The sequence below is a fragment of the Lepus europaeus genome, chromosome 11, assembly GCF_033115175.1.
Source record: "Lepus europaeus isolate LE1 chromosome 11, mLepTim1.pri, whole genome shotgun sequence".
NCBI classification, from domain to species: Eukaryota; Metazoa; Chordata; class Mammalia; order Lagomorpha; family Leporidae; genus Lepus; species Lepus europaeus.
In genome coordinates this window covers 62,395,165-62,421,645 of record NC_084837.1, presented here as the reverse complement: position 1 = coordinate 62,421,645, position 26,481 = coordinate 62,395,165, and the positions used below count along the sequence as shown (strand labels likewise).

General features: G+C 44.5%; 1 protein-coding gene across 2 annotated transcripts in view; it reads right to left on the bottom strand.

The window, feature by feature from the left end:
• BUB1B (BUB1 mitotic checkpoint serine/threonine kinase B) overlaps positions 1-23,979 on the bottom strand; it is a 69,364-nt gene extending 45,385 nt beyond the window's left edge. Inside the window, exons 1-5 of one of the 2 annotated variants that reach the window (XM_062205616.1) lie at positions 23,762-23,979; positions 19,457-19,603; positions 12,779-12,838; positions 11,161-11,305; positions 3,709-3,905 (exon numbers count right to left, since the gene is read on the bottom strand). In XM_062205616.1, coding sequence (XP_062061600.1) covers positions 3,709-3,905; positions 11,161-11,305; positions 12,779-12,838; positions 19,457-19,603; positions 23,762-23,796 — 584 coding nt within the window. In that variant the 5' untranslated portion in view covers positions 23,797-23,979. The remainder of the gene's footprint in view (positions 1-3,708; positions 3,906-11,160; positions 11,306-12,778; positions 12,839-19,456; positions 19,604-23,761) is intronic. The other variant, XM_062205617.1, reaches the window with a different exon arrangement.
• Between the last annotated feature and the right edge of the window lie 2,502 nt (positions 23,980-26,481).

Sequence of the window (26,481 nt, the reverse complement as noted above, 5' to 3'; positions counted from 1 at the left end):
GAGGATGGCCCTGCACCCACATGGGAGACCAGGGAGAAGCACCTGGCTCCTGGCTTCGGATCAGCACAGCTCCGGCCATTGCAGCCACGTGGGGAGTGAACCAGCAGATGGAAGACCTTTCTGTCTCTCCCTCTCACTGTCTGTAACTATCTCTCAAATAAATAAATAAAAATCTTAAAAAAAAAAAAAAAGAAAGAAAGATATGTAAACAAAGAAAGCTGGAAAGGCTGTATTTATATCAGACCAAGCAGACTTTAGAACAAGGAGACTGTGGATAAAAGGGGACATCATATAATGAAAAAGAGGTCAATTCTAAAAGAACTTCAAATACACTAAGCAAAACTGACGGGGCTAAAAGAAGAAACAGACAAATCACAATTAAAGAGTCTTCAAAGCTCCTCTCAGTTGCTAATAGAACAAGCAAACAGAGTCAGCAAAGATACAGAACACTAGAGAAGCACCAATCAGCTTGACCTAAATGACATTTTCAAAATACTGCACTGCAAAACAGCATAGTACCCATGTATTTTTCAAGTGCACATGGAACATTCACCAAAATAGATCATACTGTGGGTGATGAAACAAACTTTAACAAACTTACAAGAACTCATCATACAAATATTCTTTGACTACAGTGGAATCCAAAAAATTTCAAAATCAAATAATTCACTTCTAAATAAACAATAGGTTAAAAAGAAGACACAAGAAAAATTAGTAAATATTTTGAACTGAATGAAAATGAAAATACAGCTTATCAAAACTTGCAGCTAAAGCAATGACTAAAAGGAAACTTAAGGCATGAAATACTTACTTAGAAAAGGAGAAAGGTCTTGAATCAATGACCCTATGCTTTCACCTTAAATAACAAAAAGAGCAAGTTGTACCAAAGCAAGAAGAAGGAAGTGAAGAGCAGAAATAAATTAAGAACAGAAAAATCACTAAGAGAAAAGCACTCAATCCAAAAGCTGCTTTCTGAGATGATCAATAAAACTGATAAACTTATGTCCAGACTGAGAAAAGGGAAGCCACATATTACCACTACCAGGAATGAAAGAGGAAATATCACTATATAACCTGCAAGTATAAAATAATAAAAGAATTTTATGAACAACCCTATGTCCACAAACAAAATGAATTTCAATGAAATGGATCAATACCTTAAAAGACAAAATCTACCAAAACTCACTAAAAGAAATCAAAGAAAAATAAATACAGAAATATATGGGGCTCATATGCAATACTAATCAAAATCTCAGGAAGTTTCTTCTAAGATTTACATAGAAAGTCAAAGGAATTGGGGCTAACACCATGGTATAGTGGGTAAAACCACAGCCTGTGGTGCTGGCATCCCATATGGGTGCCAGTTCAATTCCTGGCTGCTCCATTTGCAATCCAGCTTCCTGCTAATGTGCTTGGGAAAGCAGAGGAAGATGGCCCAAGTGTTTGGGCCCCTGCACCCACATGGGAGGCCACGAGGAGGTGCTTTGTTCCTGGCTTCTGACAGGGTTAGCTCCAGTCATTTGGGGAGAGAACCAGCAGATATAAGACCTCTCCTGGCCGGCGCCGTGGCTCAACAGGCTAATCCTCCGCCTTGCAGCGCCAGCACACCGGGTTCTAGTCCCGGTTGGGGCGCCAGATTCTATCCAGGTTGCCCCTCTTCCAGGCCAGCTCTCTGCTATGGCCCGGGAAAGCAGTAGAGGATGGCCCAAGTCCTTGGGCCCTGCACCCGCATGGGAGACCAGGAGAAGCACCTGGCTCCTGGCTTCAGATCAGCGCAATGCGCCAGCTGCAGCGGCCATTGGAGGGTGAACCAACAGCAAAAGGGAAGACCTTTCTCTCTGTCTCTCTCTCTCACTATCCACTCTGCCTGTCAAAAAAAAAAAAAAAAAAAAAAAAAAGACCTGTCTCTCCCTCTCTGTAACTCTTTTATGCACAAGTACCTGGATCCCTGCCACCCATGTAGGAGACCTGGATTGAGTTTCGGGCTTTTTTGGCTTGGGCCCACAGCTCTAGCTGTTGCAGGTATTTGGGGAGTAAACCAGAGGTTTGAAGATCTCTGCCTGTCAGACTCTGTCTCTCTCTACCTCTCAAATAAACGCAAATTAAAAAAATTTTGGAGATAAAATTTTTTTAAAGAGAAAAAAATACTTAAGAGAAAATCTTTGTGACCTTTGGCTAGACAAAAGAGTTCTCGGATATAGCACAACTCATACAAGAAAAAAATGGATAAACTAGATTTCTTCAATATTAAAAATGTTTATTCTATAAATGGCGATTGAGAGAATAAATAGACCAGGCTTAAGATAGGAGGAAATGGCCGGCGCCGCGGCTCACTAGGCTAATCCTCCGCCTTGCGGCGCCGGCACACCAGGTTCTAGTCCCGGTCGGGGCACCGGATTCTGTCCTGGTTGCCCCTCTTCCAGGCCAGCTCTCTGCTGTGGCCAGGGAGTGCAGTGGAGGATGGCCCAAGTGCTTGGGCCCTGCACCCCATGGGAGACCAGGAGAAGCACCTGGCTCCTGCCATCGGATCAGCGCGGTACGCTGGCCGCAGCGCGCCAACCGTGGCGGCCATTGGAGGGTGAACCAACGGCAAAAGGAAGACCTTTCTCTCTGTCTCTCTCTCACTGTCCACTCTGCCTGTCAAAAAAAAAAAAAAAAAAAAAAAAAAGATAGGAGGAAATGCTTACAAATCACCAATCTGACAACAGGTTTGTATTTAGAAAATACAAAGAAATTTTACAATTCAAATGTATTATGATAAGTCAAAGAAGTCACATTGAAAAGGCTACATAACTATAATTTAGAAAAAGCAAACCTATAGGGCTAGAGAATAGATCAGTGTTTGCCAGGGGTTCAGGGTAAAAGTCGGTACTGTCTACAAAGGGACTGAATGAGAAAATTCTTTTATGGGCACTGGTTCAAGTCCTGGTTGCTCTACTTCTGATTCGGCTCCCTGCTAATGTGCCTGGGAAAGCAGTGGAAGATGGCTCAAGTGCTTGGGCCCTGGCCACCCATAAGGAAGACCCAGATGAAGTTCCTGTCTCTTGGTTTCAGCCCAGCTCAAGCCCCAGCCTTTGCAACCATTTGGTGAGTGAACCAGCGGATGGAAAATATCTCTCCCTCACTCTCTCTCTGTAACTCTGTTTTTCTATTAAATAATAAAATCTTTTAAAAAAGAAAATTCATAGAACTGTACAACAAAGCCTGGATTTTACTGTATAGTAAATAATAATTTTAAAATATCTTTTAAAAAATTGAATGGTAACTAAGTAAACTTAATTTGCCAATCCATCAGAGTACTGTATTCAGATGCAAAAAGTTCATTTATTTCTATCCTTTTTTTTTTGACAGGCAGAGTGAACAGTGAGAGAGAGAGACAGAGAGAAAGGTCTTCCTTTTTTCCATTGGTTCACCCCCCAATGGCTGCTGTGGCCGGTGCACCGCACTGATCCGAAGCCAGGAGCCAGGTGCTTCCTCCTGGTCTCCCATGCAGGTGCAGGAGCCCAAGCACCTGGGCCATCCTCCACTGCCCTCCCAGGCCACAGCAGAGCTGGACTGAAAGAGGAGCAACCAGGACAGAATCCGGCGCCTGACCGGGACTAGAACCTGGTGTGCCGGCACCACAGGCAGAAGATTAGCCTATTGAGCAGCAGCGCCAGCCTCTATCCATTTTAAAGAGGTAAGACAAACTGCAGAGAAGCAACTTACCGGTGCTGGGACTGTAGTCTTTCCAGTGGTTCAGCCCTGCGCTGAATTCCTTCCTGAAATATCATATCTGCTTTCTTAAAGTTTTCTCGAGCTTCATACTCTTCAGCCCATGAGATATAGAACTGAGCAAGTGAAATGCCAATCTCTTGGCTGTGCAAATAGCTGTACATATCCAAAGGCTCATTGCATAAGTGCCCCTGTAACAAACGGAAAGTGTTAACAGTAAACCAATTTATGTTTGCTCATTTTGTGCCAAACAATCAATACATACTGAAGGAAATACATCTATTATTACATAATATATTATGTTTCATACTGGGATGATGCAAAAAAGAAATAAAAGTCAGAGATTAACTTATAATAAAAGGGGATATAGAGGAAAGGCTTTAAGAAGGGGTGCCGAGGCTGACCCTGTGGCACAGAAGCTTAAAGCTTTGTCCTTTGGTCTCTGCAAACACATGGGAGTCCCAGAAGAAGCTCCTGGCTCCTGGCTCCAGAATGGCTCAGCTCTGGCCATTGTGGCCATTTGGGGAGTGAACCAGTGGATAAAGACCTCTCTCTCTCCCTCTGTTAACTCTGCCTTTCAAATAAACAAACTAAATCTTTAAAAAAAAAAAAAAAAAAAGAGAGGGGCTGCCATTTGAGCCTGACTTTGAAGAAATAGGCTTTCATCAGGTAGAGAATGGAAAGAAAAGGGCATTCTAGCCAGAGAAATAGCACAGGCAAAGATACAGAAGAGTGAAAGTATACAGGGGCTCAGGTAAAACAGGAGTGGAGAAAAAGATTGGGACAGATCTTGAATATCAAACTAATAAATTTTTGAATTTACCCAACAGGAAATGTCTGTGTGGTGGGATGGGAGAGCTATAAGCAAAAGAATGGTCAAATCTGAATTTTTCGTAGGACTTTGTAAGACCAGATACAATTCAATAATTCTAAGGTCTGGCACTGTGGTGTAGTGGTTTAAGCCAGCTGCCTGCAGTGCCGACATCCCATCTGAGTGCCAGTTCGAGTACCGGCTGCTCCTCTTCCAATTCAGCTCACTTCTATGACCTGGGAAGGCAGCAGAAGATGGCCTAAGTCCTTGGGCCCCTGCACCCATGTGAGAGACCCAGAAGAAGCTCCTGGCTCCTGGCTTCGGATCGGCCCAGCTCTGGCCATTACAGCCATTTGGGAAGTGAACCAATGGATGGAAGACCTCTCTTTCTCTCTACCTCTGCCTCTGCCTCTGCCTCTGGCTCTCTGTAACTCAGCCTTTAAATTAATGAATAAATCTTATATAAAAAAATTCTAGTAGCAAGAGGGAGGAAATATCACTAAAAACTCCATAATGTAATCATTTTGATATAATTCTTTAGTAGTTTTTCTTTAAGGAAAAAAGGACATATTTCATATATTTTGATTATAACAAAATTTGCTTTTTCTCTACTTAACTTTACATCATTCATTTTTCCATGCTGCTGGAAAGTTTTCACTATTATTTTAAACACATGCATAATGTTCTGTCTAGAAGAGCTGCCATAATGTAATTGTTCCTCTTTCTGGATATTTAAGTCACTTCTAATTTTGCTCACTTATAAATAATTCTATTTTATCTTCCTACATATACCTTTCTCATTTTACATCACTCCCCTAAATAAATTCCTAGAAATACAGCTATGCTGAATTAAACAAATTGCTCTCTAGGAAGGTTGTGCCAAAATTTAATAATTTACAAGAAATACTAGTTTCACCAGACCATTATCAGCATTTGAAAAATTTCATATAAAAATGGCACTTCCGTGTTCTAATTAGAATTCTTTTACTACGAGAGGCTACCACTTCTCCTGCTGTTTTTCTGGATGTCCTTGGGCTCCTGCACCCACATGGGAGACCTGGAAAAAGCTTCTGGCGCCTAGCTTCGGATCAGCGCAGCTCCAGCCATTGTGGCCAATCAGGGAGTAAACCAGCGGACAGAAGACCTCTCTCTCTCTCTCTCTCTCTCTCTCTGCCTCTCCTCTCCGTGTACTCTTTCAAATAAATAAATAAATCTTTTTAAAAAAAATAAAAGTAATGGCTTAACTCTGTCTTCACCAATAAATTAAAATCCATAAAAGCAGAAAACTTCACTATCTACCACATCTTAATCAGTAGCCAGGGTCTAATAAAACAAATACTGAGTAAATGAAACATTCTATTTGTATCTCTGACACAATTTGTATTCTAATAGCTTAATTTTTTTTTTTTTTAAGATTTTTACTGGCCGGCGCCGTGGCTCAACAGGCTAATCCTCCGCCTTGCAGCGCCGGCACACCGGGTTCTAGTCCCGGTCGGGGCACCGATCCTGTCCCGGTTGCCCCTCTTCCAGGCCAGCTCTCTGCTGTGGCCAGGGAGTGCAGTGGAGGATGGCCCAAGTCCTTGGGTCCTGCACCCCATGGGAGACCAGGAGAAGCACCTGGCTCCTGCCATCGGAACAGCGCGGTGCGCCGGCCACAGCGCGCCTACCGCGGCGGCCATTGGAGGGTGAACCAACGGCAAAAGGAAGACCTTTCTCTCTGTCTCTCTCTCACTGTCCACTCTGCCTGTCAAAAATAAAAAAAATAAAAAAATAAATAAAAAAAAAGATTTTACTTATTTGACAGGTAGAGTTACAGACAGAGGGAGAGAAGGAAAGGTCTTCCATCCACTGGTTCACTCCACAAGTGGCTGCAACAGCTGGAGCTGGGCCTATCTGAAGTTAAGAGCCAGGAGTTTCTTCTGGGTCTCCCATGTGGATGCAGGGACTCAAACACTTGGGCCATCTTCTATGGCTTCCAGGCCATAGCAAGAGAGCTGGGTTGAAGTAGAGCAGCTGGGACTTGAACTGGCACCCATATGGGATGTTGGCAATGCAGGTGGAAGCTTAGCTTACTATACCAAAGCACTGGCCCTAATAATTTAATTTTACAGTAATTCAGTAAAAAGGGCTTTTCTACTTATCCAAATTGGAGATGTTTTCTCCTATATGGTGGTATTTAAGGAAAGCTATAATTCTGAATATGCTATAAGTCTAAAGTCCAGTCCTTGATATGTGTTATTACACAGAATTTAAGATCAATTTCAGGGGCTGGTGCTGTGGTGCAGCAGGGTAATGCCCTGGCCTGAAGTGCCAGCATCCCATATGGGTGCCCGTTTAAGACCCGGCTGTACCTCTTCCCATCCAGCTCTCTGCTATGGCCTGGAAAAGCAGTGGAAGATGGCCCAAGTCCTTGGGCCCCTGCACCCGTGTGGGAGATTCGGAAAACGCTCCTGGGTCCTGGCTTCAGACTGGCGCAGCTCCGGCTGCTGCGGACAACTGGGGAGTGAACCATCGGATGGAAGACCTCTCTCTCTCTCCCTCTCTCTCTGCCTTTCCTCTCTCTGTAACACTGACTTTCAAATAAAATAAATAAATCTTTTTTTTTTTTTTAAATTTATTTGACAGGTAGAGTTATAGACACTGAAAGAGAGAGAGAGAGAGAGAGAAAGGTCTTCCTTCCGTTGGTTCACTCCCCATATGGCCGCCACGGCCGGCGCTGCACCGATTCGAAGCCAGGAGCCAGGACCTTCCTCCTGGTCTTCCATGCGGGTGCAGGGCCCAAGGACTTGGGCCATCCTCCACTGCCCTCCCGGGCCACAGCAGAGAGCCGGACTGGAAGAGGAGCAACCAGGACTAGAACCCAGCGCCCATATGGGATGCCGGCGCCAAAGGCGGAGGATTAACCAAGTGAGCCACAGCGCAGGCCCCAAATAAATAAATCTCTAAAAAAAATCAATTTCATTTCTTCAACAGGTTTCTGAATGGCTCTGGCACCCTTGCATGTGGGACAGCCATTACAGAGCAGGTTATTCAGAGTGCTGAGGGAAGGGAAGGGGAAGAGAGAGAAGGAGGGGAGGGGAGGGGAAAAGAGAAGAGGAGAGGGGAGAACAGACATAATAACAGAACAACAGGGTTAGATTAATAGAAAAGTTAAAGAAATCTTTTTTTGGTAACCCCTAAATAGCCAAACTAATTTTTAGTCTTCTTTTTTGTTTTGTTTATTCGTTTATTTGAAAGAGAAGAGAGAGAGAGAGAGAGAGTATGAGCGCTTTGATTTGGTGGTTCACTCCTCAAATAAGTGCAATAGTCAGGTCTGGGCCAGGCCAAAGTCAGAAATTCCATCCTGGTCTCCCACACAGATAGCAGGGGCCCCTGGGCCATCACCCACTGTCTCCCAGGATGCAAATCAGCAGGAAGCTGGATCAAAAGTAGAGTAGCCAGAACTTGAACCAGGCATTCTGATATGGGATGTAGGAGTCCCAAGTGGCAGTGTAACTCTCTGTGCAACAATGTCCACTCTCCTGGTGTATTTATCTTGAACAGCCTGCAGACCATTCCATTAGGAACACACCTAGACTACACCCTTTATTTCAGGATAATGTCATTGTTCTTCAGAACTAATATTATGGGAATATGTATCCTAATTTTATATTCCAAGTTCTTGCCCCCAGAGAGATAAGAATTCAAAGAGGCACAGATTGGGGCCGGCGCTGTGGCGCAGTGGGTTAACACCCTGGCCTAAAGCGCCAGCATCCCATATGGGCACTGGTTCTAGTCCCGGCTGCTCCTCTTCCAATCCAGCTCTCTGCTATGGCCTGGGAAAGCAGAAGATGACCAAGTCCTTGGGCCCCTGCACCCACGTGGGAGACCCAGAAGCTCCTGGCTCTGGATCGGCGCAGCTCTGGCTGTTGTGGCCATCTGGGGATTGAACCAGTGGATGGAAGACCTCTCTCTCTGTCTCTACCTCTCTCTGAAACTCTTTCTTTCAAATAAAATAAAATAAATCTTTAAAAAAAAAAAAAAAAGAGGCATAGATAAGGTGCAAAAGTGACAGCAGGATTTATTTTAAATTAAGAGTTAAAACACATTCACTTGTGAGTGTGGGCAATCCCACATGGAGATACCTGCCAAGGAGTTACATAGGAGGAGGATTCCAGAGAAGGACCAACAGCAGCCAAAAGGTCATTCATTCTTTTTTTTTTTTTTTTTTTTAAACAGGCAGAGTTAGACAGTGAGAAAGAGAGACAGAGAGAAAGGTCTTCCTTTTTTCCATTGGTTCACCCCCTAAATGGCCGCCGCGGCCAGTGCAGTGCCGATCTGAAGCCAGGAGCCAGGTGCCTCCTCCTGGTCTCTCATGCGGGTGCAGGGCCCAAGGACTTGGGCCATCTTCCACTGCCTTCCCAGGCAACAGCAGAGAGCTGGACTGGAAGAGAAGCAACCGGGACAGAATCTGGCGCCCCAACTGGGACTAGAACCCAGGGTGCTGGCGCCACAGGCAGAGAATTAGCCAAGCAACACTCAATTCTAACAGTTCCTTTTAAGGGGTAGGGCGTGGTACCCTAATTGAATATATAAACAGGGTGGAGCCTGGGCAGGGTTTAGTGTGCTTGAGGCCTTCTGGGAGGTTTATGGCGCCTCCAGTGGAGTTTAACTTCCACACAGCCATAACAGCATCTCCTCCTTCCTGGTTCTGGATGAGACACAGGTACATCTTGGGAAAGTGTGTGTACTGGATTGACAAGTAAGGGAGTGGAGTTATAGTGTAGGGCTACACAGAAATTGTAAGAGAATCTTCCATCGCATTTATTCCTACCTAATTTTCCTGCCTATTTCTCTCACATCATTAGCACCAGGTTAATATAAGTGAAAAGAGAAATTACTCTAATTAATTTTTACTTTTAATAACTTCAATTGCATGTAATCACAGGATTATAGGATTAAAAGTCACTTTAGGGGCCGGTGCTGTGGCATAGTGGGTAAAGCAGCCCCTTGCAGTGCAGGCATCCCATATGATGCCAGTTCAAGTCCCAGCTGCTCCACTTCTAATCCAGCTCTCTGCTATGGCCTGGGAAAGCAGTAGAAGATGGCCCAAGTCCTTGGGTCCTCTGCACCCACGTGGGAAACCCAGAATAAACTCCTAGCTCCTGGCTTTGGATTGACACAGCTCCAGCCGGTACAGCCAATTGGGGAGTGAACCAGCAGATGGAAGACTTCTGTCTCTGCCTTCTCTTTGTGTAACTCTTTCAAAAAATAAATAAACTTTTTTTTTTTTTAAATTCACTTTAGAAGCTCAACTAATCCAACCTTGTAATAAATCACATAAAAATATTACATAGGACAAAATAAAAGATAAAATCTACTAGTATACTAGGGACCATAATTTCCAGGCTACCTAATCTGCCTGGCATTCTCTCGGTGCCATTTTTTTGTTATAAATCTCTGTAAACAATATGCCTAAAGTAATTTCTCCAACCTATCATTAAGATGTCAAAACATTTGTCCAATGTCCTGCACAAATCAAGAGACATTATACTTTCACCCAACTTCCTACACTTACCACCCTTTGAGGTTAAAAGAAGTCCTCCTTCAAGAGATATATTTTAGCCAGAAATTTTAATCAGTTTCAAATGTCAACATTTTTTATATTACAGTGGTTGTAAAAAACTCTAAATATTTATTACTATTTTCTAATTTCTCTTTGGATAAAAGCAGTGAAATTAATGTCTAAGAAACTCTGGTTATTATTTTTATGAAAAATGTTTCCATGGAAAAAATTCTAAAGAGTGTTCAAAAAATAAAACAGCTATACATCGAGTGAGACAGTACAAAGGGGTCAAACAGACATTTTTTGCTATGGCCATACACTAGGTGAAACGAAGTCCAAAGATCATAAAAAACTAATACATCACATTTTTGTGGTGATGATTCTCATAAAAACAGACAGGGATACCCGAATCAGCTAGGGAGTTGTCCTCCAGCTTCTGGCTCCTATACCTTCTTCTCCAGGACAGTTACCCAGCCCATTATGTTTAGAAGAAATAAACAATCCACAGGCACTAAGAGATCTACAGACCTTCTGGTCAATCTTAGAGGGTTGAGAAAGTTTATTATACTAGATTGAGACTCTTCTTTACATAGAATTAATTTAACAACTGTTGAATATTTACTAACATCTACTACTTATTAAACGGCTCAGGTTTTACTCCCTTCCTTCCTCCACTTTGTTTAATAGTTTAAAGCCAGATGGCACTCAAACTTACCAATTTGGGGAGAGCATCATAGAACAGCAGGTTAAGTTCCCACCTATGATGCAAGCATCCCATATGAGTACCAGTTCAAGTACCAGCTGTTCTGTTTCCAGTCCAGCTCCCTGCTAATGTACCTGGCAAGGCAGAGGAAGATGGCCCTAGTACTTGGGTCCCTGCCATGGTGGAAGCCCACAGATGGAGAACCAGATGGAGTTCCAGGCTCCTGATTACAGCCTGGCTCAGCCCTAGCCACTGCAGCTAGCTGGGGAGTGAACCAGTGGATGGAGGATCTCTCCGTCTCTCCCTCTCTTGGTTAACCCTGCCTTTCAAATAAATAAATAGAGCTTAAAAAAAAAAGAAAAAAGAAAAAAAAAAAAAAAGACTTACCAATTTAAGCCAGAGACTGAGAAATCTGGGATCATTATAATACCGTTTTTCTCCTTGTAGTGCTTCTATAGCTCTCTCTAATAATGTGGACATATTACTCTCCTTCCCCCCTTGAGGATAGTTTTGTTCTGTCCAGTTAATATACCTAGATGAGGAGAAAAGGTAAGAACATATTTTAAACTTTTGTTCTTGCTCCAAGAATCTTTCCAGACTTCTTCTTCTTTTTTCTTTCTTTCTTTTTTTTTTTTTTTTTTTTTTTGATAGGCAGAGTTAGAGAGAGAGAGACAGAGACAGAGACAGAGAGAAAGGTCTTCCTTTTTTCTGTTGGTTCACCCCCAAAGTGGGCACCAATCCGAAGCCAGGAGCTAGGTGCTTCCTCCTGGTCTCCCATGCAGGTGCAGGGCCAAAGGACCTGGGCCATCCTCCACTGCACTCCCAGGCAACAGCAGAGAGCTGGACTGGAAGAGGAGCAACCAGGACAGAACCGGCGCCCCAACCGGGACTAGAACCCAGGGTGCCAGCGCCACAGGTGGAGGATTAGCTTAGTGAGCCACGGCGCTGGCCTTCCAGACTTCTTTAAATAGGAATATCTAGGGGCCAGCACTGTGGAGCAGTGGGTTAAAGCCCTGGCCTGCAGCGCTGGCATCGCATAGGCACCGGTTCTAGTCACGGCTGCTCCTCTTCCAATCCAGCTCTTTGCTACAGCCAGGGAAAGCAGTGGAAGATGGCCCAAGTCCTTGGACCCCTGCACCCATGTGGGAGACCTGGAAGAAGCTCCTGGCTCCCGGCTTCAGATGGGTGCAGCTCCGACCATTGCAGCCATCTGGGGAGTGAACCAGTGGAAGGAAGACCTCTCTCTCTGTCTCTACCTCTCTCTGTAACTCTTTCAAATAAATAAAATAAATCTAAAAAAAAAAAAAAAAAAAAAAGAAAGAAAGAAAGAAAAAAGAAATATCTAGGGTGCCAGCACTGTGGCAAGTGACCTAAGCCTCCACCTGCAGCACCAGGATCCCATATGGGCACCTGTGCTAGCCCGGGCGGTTCTTCTTCTGATCCAGCTCTGTGCTATGGCCTGGGAAAGCAGTAGAAGATGGCCCAAGTGCTTGGGCCCCTGCACCTGCATGGGAGACCCTGAAGAAGCTCCTGGCTCCTGACTTTGGATCAGCCCAGCTTGGCATTGCAGCCACCTGGGGCGTTAACCAGCAGAAGACCTCTCCCTGTCTCTACCTCTCTCTGTAGCTCTACCTCTCAAATAAATAAAATATTTTAAAAACAAAGAAATATTTAATACACTGAAAAAATGTTTCTTTAGAGGTGCTCAGTGACATTTCCTAAGCCTGTATCCCTCAAACTTTTCCAGAGTTATTTCTAACACAGGCTTAGGAAAACATGAGACATAGGCATAAAAGGGCATAGCCCAAATTTATATGCCATAAACTCTAAATTTCTATGACATTAAACATTTCAGGGAGACATACTGTGACTACTCTGGATTTCTGTACCGCACAATGCCACTTTCTATCTGGCACACCACTCTATATGTCCCAACTGGAGAAATATGGCCATCTGGACTCATTCATCTATGCTTGTTTTGCTCAAGTTAAATAAAAAGACCCACCTATCCCAAACATCTAGAGGATCATTTCCAGTGTAAAATCGAATTTCAGATTCAAATGCCCTGAAATTTAAGCAGAAAATGTTAGCATATGCATAGTGATAACAGCCAAAAACAAGTAACACTTTTACTTTTATTCTTTTATTAATTATTTAATATCAACCTAGATACTAGTTTGAGGAGTTGTTAGGAAGAAAGAAAAATAATAGAAATAATTAAGGTTCTTCCTGATAACAGGAGGGATAAAATACGTACATATTAAAGCAGCAAATGTCAAGGCAACACAGAAAAGCAGTTTTACACAGCAATGAAAAGCTCTGGAACATGACTCCCTCCACCAATCAATCACTAGCTCAAAGACACTGCTCAGGCTACTTAAACTCTGTTCAGTTTCCTCACCTGTAAAATGGACATAATAAAATTATTTATTAAGCTGATTAGTCTTAAATGTAAAGTGAATAAACACAATAAATAAATGATAGCTTTTGTATATATGACAGTATTAACAAACTATATACACATGCATAGAAATAATAAAAATCTAAAGAAAAATTCTACAAGTAATATTAGAGAAGAAAACTATATAATTTGGTAAGTTCCTCAAAGAAAGTATAAAATATGACTACAAAAAGCTGAGAAAGGCAGGGGCCAAACATTGATTGACCAATTAAAATAAATGGGGAGTATCACATAATAAATCATACTTTTGATAAATTATTAATAAAAATTATACAAAGGATTAGATTTTCTATAAAAAATAAAATTCCCTGACACAAAGAAATTTACATTCTAACAAAAAAGACAAAGTTAATTAACTAACAATGCAAAGCAGTACAGTATTGTATTACAACTGCCATAGTTGTTAGAAATACAAGGACGTAACATGAAGCAGCCTCATAAGGTGTGACTCGGAAGCAATGTCAAGATTTGAAAGAAAAAGGGAGCTGTCCGTGAGAGGGAAACTAATGTATGGACTAAAGCTGTGAAGGTGGGACAATTTATCCAGAGGAAACTGAGGAGACCCTAAGCTTAACATAAACTAGGCATTGAAAATAAATGGAGACAACTGGAGAGGTAAGAAGGTCATGTCCACTACTGGTTCTTTAACTGGTGGGGTCCAGAAACATTGTAAGAATAGGAAGTAGGGGGCGATGGCACTGTGGTGCAGTGGGTTAACACCCTAGCCTGAAGCGCTGGCATCCCATATGGGCGCCAGTTCGAAACCCGGCTGCTCCACTTCTGATCCAGCTCTCTGCTATGGCCTGGGAAAGCAGTGGAAGATGGCCCAAGTCCTTGGGCCCTTGTACCCACATGGGAGACCTGGAGGAGGCTCCTGGCTCCAAGCTTTGGATTGGCAGCTCAGGCCGCTGCAGCCAGTTGGGGAGTGAATCATAGGATGAAAGACTTCTCCTTTCTCTCTGTGTAACTCTGACTTTCAAATAAATAAATAAATCTTAAAAAAAAAAAAAAGAAAAAAGACAGGAAGTAGGGCTGGTATATTGGGGCACACCAGGTTAAGCTTCAACCTGTGATGCTGGCATCCCATATGGGCGCGGATCAAGAACTAGCTGCTCCAATTCCGATCAAGCTCCCTGCTATGGCCTGGGAAAGCCATGGAAGATGGCCCAACTCCTTGGGACCCAGCACCCACATGGGAGACCCAGAAGAAGCTCCAGGCTCCTGGCTTTGAATCGGCCCAGCTCCAGCAGTTGCAGCCATTTGGGGAGTGAACCAGCAAATGGAAGACCTCTCTCTTTCTGCCTCTGCCTCTCTGTAACTGCCTTTCAAATAAATAAAATAAATAAATAAATATTTTTTTAAAAAATAGAAAGCATTGGAAGAAAGTACCTTAATCATGGCGATATACTATGAGATAATGAGATTATCTACAGAAACAGTAAAAAAAAATAAAATCCAAGATGTTACTAATAAAAATCAGCAGTCTCCCATACTGATCTATAGATTCAGTGCAATCTAATCAAAACCCCAGCAAGCTCTTTTCTAGAAACTGACAATTTTAAAACTTGTTTGGAAAGGCAAAGTATCAAGAATAGTCTAAACTTTTAAAATGAACAACAGAAGTTGGAGAACTTACCCTGCTTGACTTACTACATAAGGCTAATCAAGACAATGTGTTATTGGTGAAAGGATAAACAATTAGATCAATTCAACAGAGAACTAGAGAGTCCAGAAATGGCCCACACGTATGTATTCAAATGATTCTAGATGAGAGGTCCAAAGTAATTTAATGATGAAAGAAAAACAAATCCCAACAAAAGGAGGCAGAACAACTAAATGGAAACCCAGAAGGGAAAAAAAGAACTTTTATACCAACCTCACATCATACCCAAGATGAATCACACACCTAGACATAAAATTACCAGGACAAAGGTACTAAAAGAAAACACAGGAGAGTATCTTCTGAAAAGCACTAGCCATAAAAGCAAATCACTGGGGCCGGCACCGTGGCGTAGTGGGTAAAGCCACTGCCTACAGTGCCAGCGTCCCATGTGGGCACCAGTTCAAGACCTGCCTGCTCCACCTCCGATCCAGCTCTCTGCTATATGGCCTAGGAAAGCAGTGGAAGATGGCCCAACTACTTGGTCCCCTGCACCTACGTGGGAGACCCAGAAGAATCTCCTGGCTCCTGGCTCTTGGCTTCAGATCAGCACAGCTCCGGCAGTTGCGGCCATCTGGGGAGTGAACCAGTGATGGAAGACCTCTCTCTCTGCCTCTCCTTCTCTCAGTGTAACTCTGCCTTTCAAATAAATAAATAAATATTTTTTTAAAAAAGGCAAATCACTAACTTAACTTCATCAGAATCTAAAATTTGGTGATCAAATAAAAAAGTCAGTCATGGATTGGGAAACAATATTTGCAACACACATATCTGATAAAGGGCTTGTACAAAGAAGGCATAAAGAACTTTTGCAAGCCCATTTGAAACAGATACGCCACAAAAGGTCAATAAGCAGGTAAAAGAGGGAAATGTGAAATAAAAACATAAGGAGAGGGGCCAGCACTGTGGTGTAGTGGGTAAAGCTGCCACCTGCAGTGCCAGCATCCCATATGGGCACCAGTTCGAGTCCTGGCTGCTCCACTTCTGATCCAGCTCTCTGCTATGGCCTGGAAAAGCAATAGAAGATGACCCAAGTCCTTGGGCCCCTGCACCCATGTGGGAGACCTGGAAGAAGCTCCTGGCTCCTGGCTTCGGATCGGCGCAGCTCCGGCCCTTGCAGCCAACCGGGGAGTGAACCATCAGAGGGAAGACTTCTCTCTCTCTCTCTCTCTCTCTCTGACTGTCCTCTCTGTGTGACTCTTACTTTCAAATAAATAAATAAATATTTTTAAAAAATTAAACTTGGGGCCGGCGCAGTGGCGCACTAGGTTAATCCTCCACCTATGGTGCCAGCATCCCATATGGGCGCCGGGTTCTAGCCCTGGATGCTCCTCTTCCAGTCCAGCTCTCTGCTGTGGTCTGGGAAGCCAGTGGAGGATGGCCCAAGTGCTTGGGTGCCTGCACCATGTGGGAGACCAGGAAAGAAGCTCCTGGCTCCTGGCTTAGAATCTGCATAGATCCAGCTGTGGTGGCCATTTGGGGATTGAACCAATGGAAGGAAGACCTTTCTCTCTGTTTCTCTCTCTCACTGTATGTAACTCTACCTGTCAAATAAATAAATAAAAATCTTTAAAAAAAGAAATTAAACTTAAATTTAAAAACAATAAAACATTCTCTATAGAAAACACTAGTCCTCAGGGCAGATGTTGTGGTGCAGCTGGTTAGGGACGCCCTCAGCCCACCTCAGAGTGCCTGGAATCTAGTCCTGCCTCCATTTCTGCCCAGTTTCCTGCTAATGCACCTGGGAGGCACAGGTGATGGCTTAAGTACGTGGGTCGCTGTCAACCCACAGGGGAGACTCAGATCGAGTTCTAGCTCCTGGATTTGGTCTGGTCTTGCCCTGGCTGTTGTAGGCAGCTGGGGAGTTAACCAACAGATGGAAAATCAATCTCTCTCTCTCTCTGGCACTTGCCTTTCAAAAAATTAATTAATTTTTAAAAACCCCATTATTAGCCGGCGCCGTGGCTCAACAGGCTAATCCTCCGCCTAGCGGTGCCAGCACACCAGGTTCTAGTCCCGGTCGGGGCACTGGATTCTGTCCTGGTTGCCCCTCTTCCAGTTCAGCTCTCTGCTGTGGCCCGGGGAGTGCAGTGGAGGATAGCCCAAGTGCTTGGGCCCTGCACCCCATGGGAGACCAGGAGAAGCACCTGGCTCTTGCCTTCAGATCAGCACGGTGCACCGGCTGCAGTGCGCCGGCCACGGCGGCCATTGGAGGGTGAATCAACGGCAAAGGAAGACCTTTCTCTCTGTCTCTCTCTCTCTCTCTGTCCACTCTGCCTATCAAAAAAAAAAAAAAAAAACCAAAAACAAAAACACAACCATTATTCTTTAGTGACAAATTAATACAATTAGGATGAGATAGCAATGAGTAAAATCATTCAGATGGGTTTTAGTACAATTAAATTTTAAAAAAGATCATTTATGAAAGTCATTATGTAATACTTTAAGTGAAACATTCATCTGATTACTGAGTGTTCTTGGCTTATGATAGGGTTATATACGATGAATTGCAGTTTAAAATATCCTAAATCAAAAATGCATTTAATACACCTAACCTACAGAACATCCTCACTGAGCAACCCAGCACTGTAGAGGATTGTTTACCCTCAAGATCTAGTGGCTGGTCTGCAGCTCACTGCTGCTGCCACTATCTAGCATCATGAGAGAGCCTATACAGCTTATTGCTAGCCTGGAAAAAGGCCAAAGTTCAAAATTCAGAGTTCAGTTTCTACTAAACAAGTATTGCTTGACCATCATAAGGTCAAAAATCTTTAAGTCAACCCATCCTATGTTGAGGGTCGATAAAATATGTTATAGGTATATAAAAAGATGTTTAGAAGGCAAATAAGAGATACCAGTGGTGGTTAACAATCCTGGAATATTTGAAATGAAACAAGAGCAGAGAGCAAAGAACACAGATCTAAGTGAAACTGATTAGGAAGCCAGTAAGAAAACAGGGAAAGTAGCTAGAGAAGTGGAAAAACAAGTATAATGTCACAGAAGTTAGGAAAAAGAGCAAGAGATTTAATATTCCTGTCTCTGAGACAAAACTATAAAACACAGTGCTTTTACAGATTCAATGAATTGGATAAGGATAGTCATTATATTATAATCCAAAATTATAATTTGCTTATGATAGAAGAACTTTTTGGTCAGAAATTGATACTTAGTATCAAAGTAGTAGAAGTAGTAGTAGTAGTAGTAGTAGAAACTGATACTTAGTTTTATGTTTTTAACAGATTCAATATAGTTCATAGATACAATTCTAGGAATATAATGATATTCCCTTCCTTCTTTCCTCCTTCCCTCTGAAAAAGATTTCTTAAAATATGTTAGAGAAGAGCAAGATCCATAGATCTGTTTGAATAATGTAAGAGTGTTTTTCAGCCTTTACTATTCAGAGTTTGTTAAATCATGTTTAAGTGGCCAGAGTTGTGGTATAGCAGTTTAAAGTTAAGCCACAGCTTATGATGCTGGCAGAGTGCTGGCTCAAGTCTAGGTTGCTCTGCTTTGGATTCAGCTCCCTACTCTGCCTGGGAAAGCAGCAGAAAATGGCCCAAGTGCTTGGGCCCCTGCCACCCACAAGGAAGACCTGGATAGGTTCCTTGCTCCTGGCTTCAGCCAAGGCCGTTGTGGTATTTAGGGAGTGAACTAACAAATGGAACATCTCTCTCTCTCCCTCTGTCTCTCCCTCTGTCATTTTGCCTTTCAAATAAAATACATCTTAAAAAATAATTAAGAAACTTTCTAGTGTAAATCTAAATTCTTATTTTTGTATGATCCTTGGAGACCACTTTTTTTTTTCACATTCTCAAAAATATTTTCCCAAGCAGCATCACTCTCCCTCAGTACTCACAGTCTAAGGAGGCACTCTCTAATTGATATTTATCAAAAAGATAAGTTTGTTCAAGGGCCCAGATTGACTAATATTTTTGAGAAACATTAAAATATGATACTTGTGGGGCCGGTGCTATGGCATAGTGGGTTTAGATGCCACCTGCAGAGCCAGCATCCCATATGGATGGCTGGTTCAAGTCCTGGCTGCTCCACTTCTGGTCCAGCTCCCTGCTGATGTTCCTGGGAAAGCAGCAGAAGATGGCCCAAGTCCTGGGCCCCTGCCACCCACATGGGAAACTAAGAGGCTCCTGGCTCCTGACTTTGGCCTGACCCAGCCTTGGTCATTGCAGTCATTTGTGGAGTGAACCAGAGGATGGAAGATTCTCTCTCTCTCTCTCTCTCTCTCTATCTCTGTCTCTCTCTGTAACTCTGACTTTGAAATAAATAAATCTTTAAAAAAAAAATGATACTTGCTTTACTATATCAATGTCTCCACTATAATTTTCTTTCAATATTTATTGATAGAAGAATTGGGCTGCTCTATGACATGAAATCCTACAGCCCTTGTTGTTAATTATGCTTGAGACCTTCCGAGAGCTGCTGCATGAGGCGCGAGAACAGGTTCTCGCACTCCTGATGCCATCCCACACAGATCCATGCCCCATGCCCTCTACCATAGTTGGGGAGGAAGGACAACAGGCAGAACTCCAACCTATCCCACACACCGTTTCTGCTGCTGAAGAGTCGTGTTGCCGGCAGAGTCCTGCTGTGCCAGTGCTCCCTGAAGTGTGGACATGATCCGCCCCTGCCTTAAGGGTTGCACGTTTTCCTTGCTCAGCTCCCATTCATCTCCCTCCAGGCACATGGCGTCACTGTGAAGAACACAACAGTAAATCTCATACCAACACTTACCTACTACAGCGCTAGTGTAATTGTAAATGTTTTCCGATAGGTGATTATGTATGATCTTTGGGTTGAATGCGGTAGGTTAGAATATTAGTAATGTTATTATGCTCCTGACCTTTTGAGCCTTTCTGTCATGTACTTTGCAAGTTTATGGTTATAGTATCGCCTAATAGAAGAATTTGCTGAGAGTACTATGAATATAAAATTAAGGTTTTTAAAAAATTTTTTTAAAGTTAGCATTACTTTTTTTAAGATTTATTTCATTTATTTGAAAAGGAAAGTTAGAGATAGGTGGGGGGAGACAAAGAGAGAGAGAGAGAGATCTTTTATCTACTGGTTTACTCCCTGAAATGGCTGCAGTGGCTGGGCCTGCCTGGGCCATGCCGAAGCCAGGAGCTTTGTCTGGGTCTCCTACATGGGTATAGGGGCCCAAATACCTGGACCATCCTCTGCTGCTTTCCCAGGAGCTTTAGCAGGGAGCTAGATTGGAAGCGGAACAGCTGGAACTTGAACCAGAGCCCATAGGGGAAGCCAGCATTGCAGGCAGTGGCTATATCTGCTATGCTACAACACTAGCCGCTAAAATTAAGTTTAAAGTAGGAAGAAGGGGCCAGGGCCTCCACCTAGAGTGCCAACATCACATATGGGTGCCAGTTCAAATCCCAGCTGCTCCACTTGCAATGTACCCACTTTCGAGACCTGGAAGAAGCTCCCAGCTCCTAGCTGTGGTCTGCTCCAGCCCCAGCTGTTGTGGCCATTTGAGGAGTGAACCAGTGGATGGAAGATCTGTTCTCTGTCTCCTTCTCTCTCTGTATCTCTGCCTTTCAAATAAATAAATAAATCTTTAAAAATAAATAAAGCAGGAAGAAAAAAAGCCAAAAAGATGTTATAAATTGGGCAAAATAAACAAAAGGGCAGCAGCTCTATGCCAACCACTGAATGTATCACCTGGTTTAATTTAAAATTAATAAAGTGGGGCCTACGTTGTGACATAGCAGGTTGGGCTGCCACATGCAATGCTGGCATCCTGTACCAGAGCACATGTTTGAAGCCCAGGGGCTCTGTTCTGGCCCAGTTCCTTGCAGATGCACTGAGAAAGCAGTGGAGAATGGCGAGGGTACTTGGGCTCCTAACACCCATAAGGGAGACCCAGATAAAATTCTGCATTCCAGGCTTTTGCCTGGCTCAGCTCTAGCTGTTGCTGCTATTTGGGAAGGAACCAATAAGAGAAGGTCTTTTTCTCTCTGTCTCTCTCTCTCTGTGTCATTCTGCCTTTCACATTAAAAAAAAAACAAAACAAAAAAAACAAAACAAAACAAAAAAACAATTTAAAAAATATATAATTAGGGGCTGGCACTGTGGCACAGCAGATAAAGCCGCCACTTGCAGTGCTGGCATCCCATATGGGGGCTGCTTTGAGTCCTAGTTGCTCCACTTCCGATCCAGCTCCCAGCTATGGCCTGGGAAAGCAATAGAAGATGGCCCAAGTCATTGGGCCCCTGCACCAGCATGGGAGACCTGGAAGAAGCTCCTGGATCCTGGCTTCAGATGGGCTCAGCTCAAGCCATTGTGGCCATCTGGGGAGTGAACCAGCAGATGGAAGACACCTCTCTCTCTCTCTCTCTCTCTCTCTCTCTCTCCCCCTCCCTCCCCCCTCCCTCTCCCTCCCCCTCCCCCTCTCCCACTCCCTCTCATTCTCTCTCTGCCTTTGCCTCTCTGTAATTCTGCCTTTCAAATAAATAAATACATCTTTAAATATATATATAATAATTAATAAAGTATTGGTCAGACTAACACCCCATTTCAATCAGCAAGTTATAACAGAAGTAATATGAATATGGGCCAGAGCAGAGGCAGACTAAAAGAGTTTACTGGTCAAAATCAGCCAAGTTTTTCAGTCCTATTAGGAGAATCCCCAGGGGTGTGTACTCTCTACTTTGGCACTCTTCAATGGTCAGAAGTCACTTCTGATGAAGAGATTTTTATCTCTGAGTTTAAAAGAAAGTGAGACAGGCATTACTTTTCAAAACAGAGTGAAAGTTATGTAGGACTTCAGTGGAAATGAAAAGTGGAAAACTCTCTGTAAGAAAATAACTAAGAACAGGTGTTGTGGTGCAGTGGGTCAAGCTGCCACCTGGGACACCTACATTGCATACAGGAGTGCCTGGTTCAAGTCTCAACCACTACGAGCTTCCAATCCAGCTTCGTGCTAATACATCTAGAAGGCAATGGATGACTTTCTGCTACCTATGTGGGACCCCCAGATAGAGTTCCTGGCTCCTAGCTTCAGCCTGGCCCAGTCCTGGCTATTGCTGGCATTTGGGGAGTGAACTAGTGGATCCTTTTCTCTCTGTGTCTCTCCCTCTGTCTCTGTCACTCTGCCTTTCGAATAAATAAAAAAAAAAAAAAAGAATGTACTTTTCCTATTAATTAGCATTGTAACCATCCCTAGCTTTTAAACTATACTATGTGAGTCCTGTAATGTAAGAACTGTGTCATCTCTTTTTGTATCACATGGTCTAATACAGGATATGACAACTACTCTAAGAACTAAGCAGATGTTTGTTGAATTCCCCTGAATTTTTTCTCTTGCTCTTAAAATGGTGAGCTGGGACTTGCCCCTTCTCCTCCTGCCTCTTGGCAGAACCGCTCCTCCCGGTGTTCCCCATCTCAATAAATGCAACTCTATTCTTCCAGTGGCTCAAGCCACTGCCTCGATGCCCCTCACACTCCCAGGCAATCAGCAAATCTGCTGTTTTACTTTCAAAATATCTCCATAAATCAACCACTTCTCAACATCTGCACTATTTTCTCTTGCCTGGATTATTTCAACAACCTATTAACGGGTCTCCCTGTCTGCACCCTTGTCTACCTTTAGTCTACCCAACACAGCAGCCAAGGTGATGTCACTGAAACCCAAGTAGGATCATGTCTTCCCTGGGCTCAAAACCTTCCAATGATTTTCTATCGCAATCAGAACCAAGTCTGCATCTTGTCAAAATTTCCTTTCACAAGGCAGTGGAAGATGGCCCAAATCCTTGGGCCCCTGCACCTGCGTGGGAGACCCGGAAGAAGCTCCTGGCTCCTGGCTTTGGATTGGCACAGCTCTGGCCATTGTGGCCAACTGGGGAGTGAACCAACGGATTGAAGACCTCCCTCTCTCTCTCTCTCTCTCCCCGTAACTCTGCCTTTCAAATAAATAAATGAATCTTTAAAAAAAAAAAATTTCCTTTCACTCTCCTGGCTCATTCTGCTCCAGTGACACTGGCGGTGGACGTGCCGGCTGCGGCCGCCTCCCCCAGCCCTGTCACCCCTAGATTTTGTACTTCCCCCTGATGCATGCATGACTAGCCTCCGAGTTTCCTTCAAATCACACACTCATCAGTCCTCAGTCCAAAAGCTGTCCAGCCCTACCCTGTCCCAGCCCCACCGGACGTCCCCATCCCTCCACACCACCTTTCAGTTACCCTTGCCCATCTCTGTCTCCACCACCCTCTTCCCTCTCCAGAACTTAAGCTCCATGACGCTGGGATTTCTGAGTCTTTAGTAGATGGTCAATGCATCTGTGGCATGCATGAAGAAGCTCATGATGTGACTATCTATCTAATCCTGTGGGCTCCACACTGAACACGCAGGCACAATTCCAACCTAGAATTGCTGTATTTCTTTAAGTAAGGAAAAGCAACAAACAACGGGAAGAGCTTTTTAGCCCGACGCAACTGGCCGAGCACCTTTTTGGAAGCAGAACGTCACAAATACGTTGAACTCCCCCAGAACCCCCGGAAGGTAGCACTAATGCCAGCATCTTCCACATAGAGGGCGCGTCCAAGGCCAAACACCTGGCGCGAGCGCGAGCAAACACTGACCGCGCCACCAAGTCAGGCTCTGCGCACCACCGGGGTTCCCAGCCTCCTAGGCTCTGCAACTGGACGCAGCAGGACCCACGTGTCCCGGGATTGCGGCCTCCCCTCCACCACTAGCGCCCAACTCCCACAGGAAGGAGGCTCCGGCCGGGCCCGCTCTTCTGACCGCGCCTCGACTACTCTGAGCAGGGCCTCTGACACCTGCCAGGCAGCCCCGGACCTCGCAGACCCAGCTCCCCGCAGCTCCTCTCCCGCACCTACCTCGGAGCACCCCCTTCCTTCCTCGCCGCCGCCATCCTGCATTCCCGGCCCAAGCCCTCGTCCTGATGAGAACGTCTTGTTTTCCTTCTGCAACCTGCCCTGCTACCGACGCAACCAGAGGGTGCCTCAGGACAAAAACACGCACCCAGTTTCCTCCCAAACAGCTACCTCAAGCCCTCACCCCCACCCGCCAACTTTCAAATTTAACGGTCCCGCGCGGCCGACGTGGCCACGCCTCTTGGCTGCTGCGTACTCACGCCTCTCGCCCAAGGCATTCTGGGGCTTGTAGTTTATGCCGAGCTTACTCCACGCCGTCAAGGTGCATAATGGGAGTTGTAGTTTTCGGGAGCCAATGGCTGCTCGGGTGCCCCAATGCAGCAGGCTCAGCAGACATTATGAATTCTCTGCATCTTGGCTCTAAAATGTGTCTCTGAACTGAGTAAAGGGTTTTTTTTTTTTTTTCTTAATTGACTTGAAAGACAGAAAAAGAGACACACAGAGATATTCATCTGCAGGTTCACGCCCCAGATGCAACGATCAGGACTGTGCCAGGCAAAAATCAGGAACCTAGAACGCAATCCAGCCTCCCATGTGGATGGCAGAGATCCAAGTACTTGGGCCAACACCTGCTCCCTCCCAAGGTGCACATTAGCAGAAAAACCAGAATCGGGATTTGAGCCAGACACGGCTCAGGAACTCTGATATGGGATATGAATGTCCCAATCCGTGTGTGAATGATTGCACCGAAAATCCATCCCCAACAGACACTATTAAACACTAGCATTTCCTCGAAGTCCCGAGTGTAGAGAGATGTCTTTGAGTAGTTGCACTAGGCCTGACTCTCCTGGGGTGGCTGAACAAGCTATGATCAACTCTGCTGTTGGCCCCAAGTCTCACACTCTCCAGGGTTCTTGGGCTGCTCTGCCCCAGCTGTTTCCTGCCCAACCCTTGAATTCAAAAAAGCCAGAATCTAGTTCTGTAAAACCATAACAAATGAGCAACCACATAATCTCTGACGCTCGATTTTCCCCATCTATGAAGTGGTGATGATTTTGCCAGCTTTCTCTTTTGCATAACCCACAGTTAGGAAACACAGCTATGCCATGGCTCCCAAAATTTTGCTTTATTGTGTAGTTTACAATTTACTTACACTTGTTCAAAAAATAAGAGTGACAGAAAGGGGTTGATGCTGTGGCGTAGCGAGTAAAGCTGCCAACTGCAGTGTCAGCACCTCATATATGAGCACCAGTTTGAGTCTCGGCTGGTCCATGTCCAATCCAGAAAATGGCCCAAGTCCTTGGGCCCCTGCACCTACGTGGGAGACCTGGAAGAAGCTCCTGGCTCCTGACTTCAGATTGGCCCAGCTTGGGCATTGTGGCCACTTGGGGAGTGAACAAGCAGATGTAAGACCTCTCTCTCTCTCTCTCTCTCTCTCTCGGTCTCAGTCTCTCTCTCTGTGCGTCTGTCTCTGCCTTGCTGTAACTCTGCATTTCAAATAGATAAATCTTAAGAGAGAGAGATCTTCCATCTGCTTAGTCACTCTCCAAATACCAACAGCAACCTGGAGCTAGAAGATAGGAACTCCATCCTGGTCTCCCATGTGGGTGGCAGGGACCCAAGGACTTGGGCCATCTTCCCCTGCACCTTCCCCTGCATCTTTCCCAGGCACCTTAGCAAGAAGCTGCATCAGAAGCAGAGCAGCTGGGACTTGAACTGGTGCCCCCCTGCTCTGCTACAACACCAGTTCCAGCTCCCAAAGCGCCACCTCTTTTCCTGTTCAGGAGACCTGCCGTGACTGACACTGGACCTTTAGTCCCATTTTCAATTTCCTGAACAGGAAGCTGGTGGCTCAGTTGTGATGGAGGCCAGGGCCTCTTGAACAAACCCAGGTGCATGGGATTCCTCCTGTGTGACTCGGGTTATGGGGGGGGAGGTGGCAGGTCTCAAAGAGGGGTGCTGAGACTGGACATCACTGCTCCCAGGTTCCCTTCTTCTTTGTTCATGCTGTATAACAGAATTCTTGACTATAACTAAATGGAAATCCAGCTCAAACTGGCCTCCTCAGGAATGGGCAATTTACTGGCTTGGGTACCTAAAAGACTTCAGAAGACACAGCCCGGGTCTCCTGTGAACCCAGCCTCTCTCAGCTTCTCACTTCCACTCTTCTTGTTGTTGACTTGTCCTTCTCTGTTAGTAACAGCTTCAGGACTTTATCCTTCAAGTTCAAGTTCACAGTCAGAAGTCAGCCTGCCTGGCCCCTTCCTCCCAAACAATCCATAGGGCTAGTAGATCTAGGGCTCTGATTGTTCAGACCCAAATCATGTGTTTACCTTGGGATTGAGAAAGGAGAGGGGATAGGTCTAACTAGGAAATTTTAGTTACTCTTTACTTCTAAATCCTCTACCCCCAGAAACCCTTCAGAGATTATGGGGGACGTGGTATATGGGACTCTATCTCTCCACTGTAGGGAGCTGTCTTTGAGTACTACTGCCCTAGGCCTGATGCTTCTAGGCGGCTGGTCAGGCTGTGATCACCCCTGCTGTCTGCTCCCGTTCTCACTGCCTCCAGGATTCTTAGGCTACTCTGACCCAGCTGTTTCCAGCCCAATCTTTCAATTCAAAACAGCTGGATTCTAATTCTATAAAAACATGGCTCATTGATCTCTCTTTTTTTTTTTTTTTTTTTTTGACAGGCAGAGTTAGACAGTGAGAGAGAGAGAG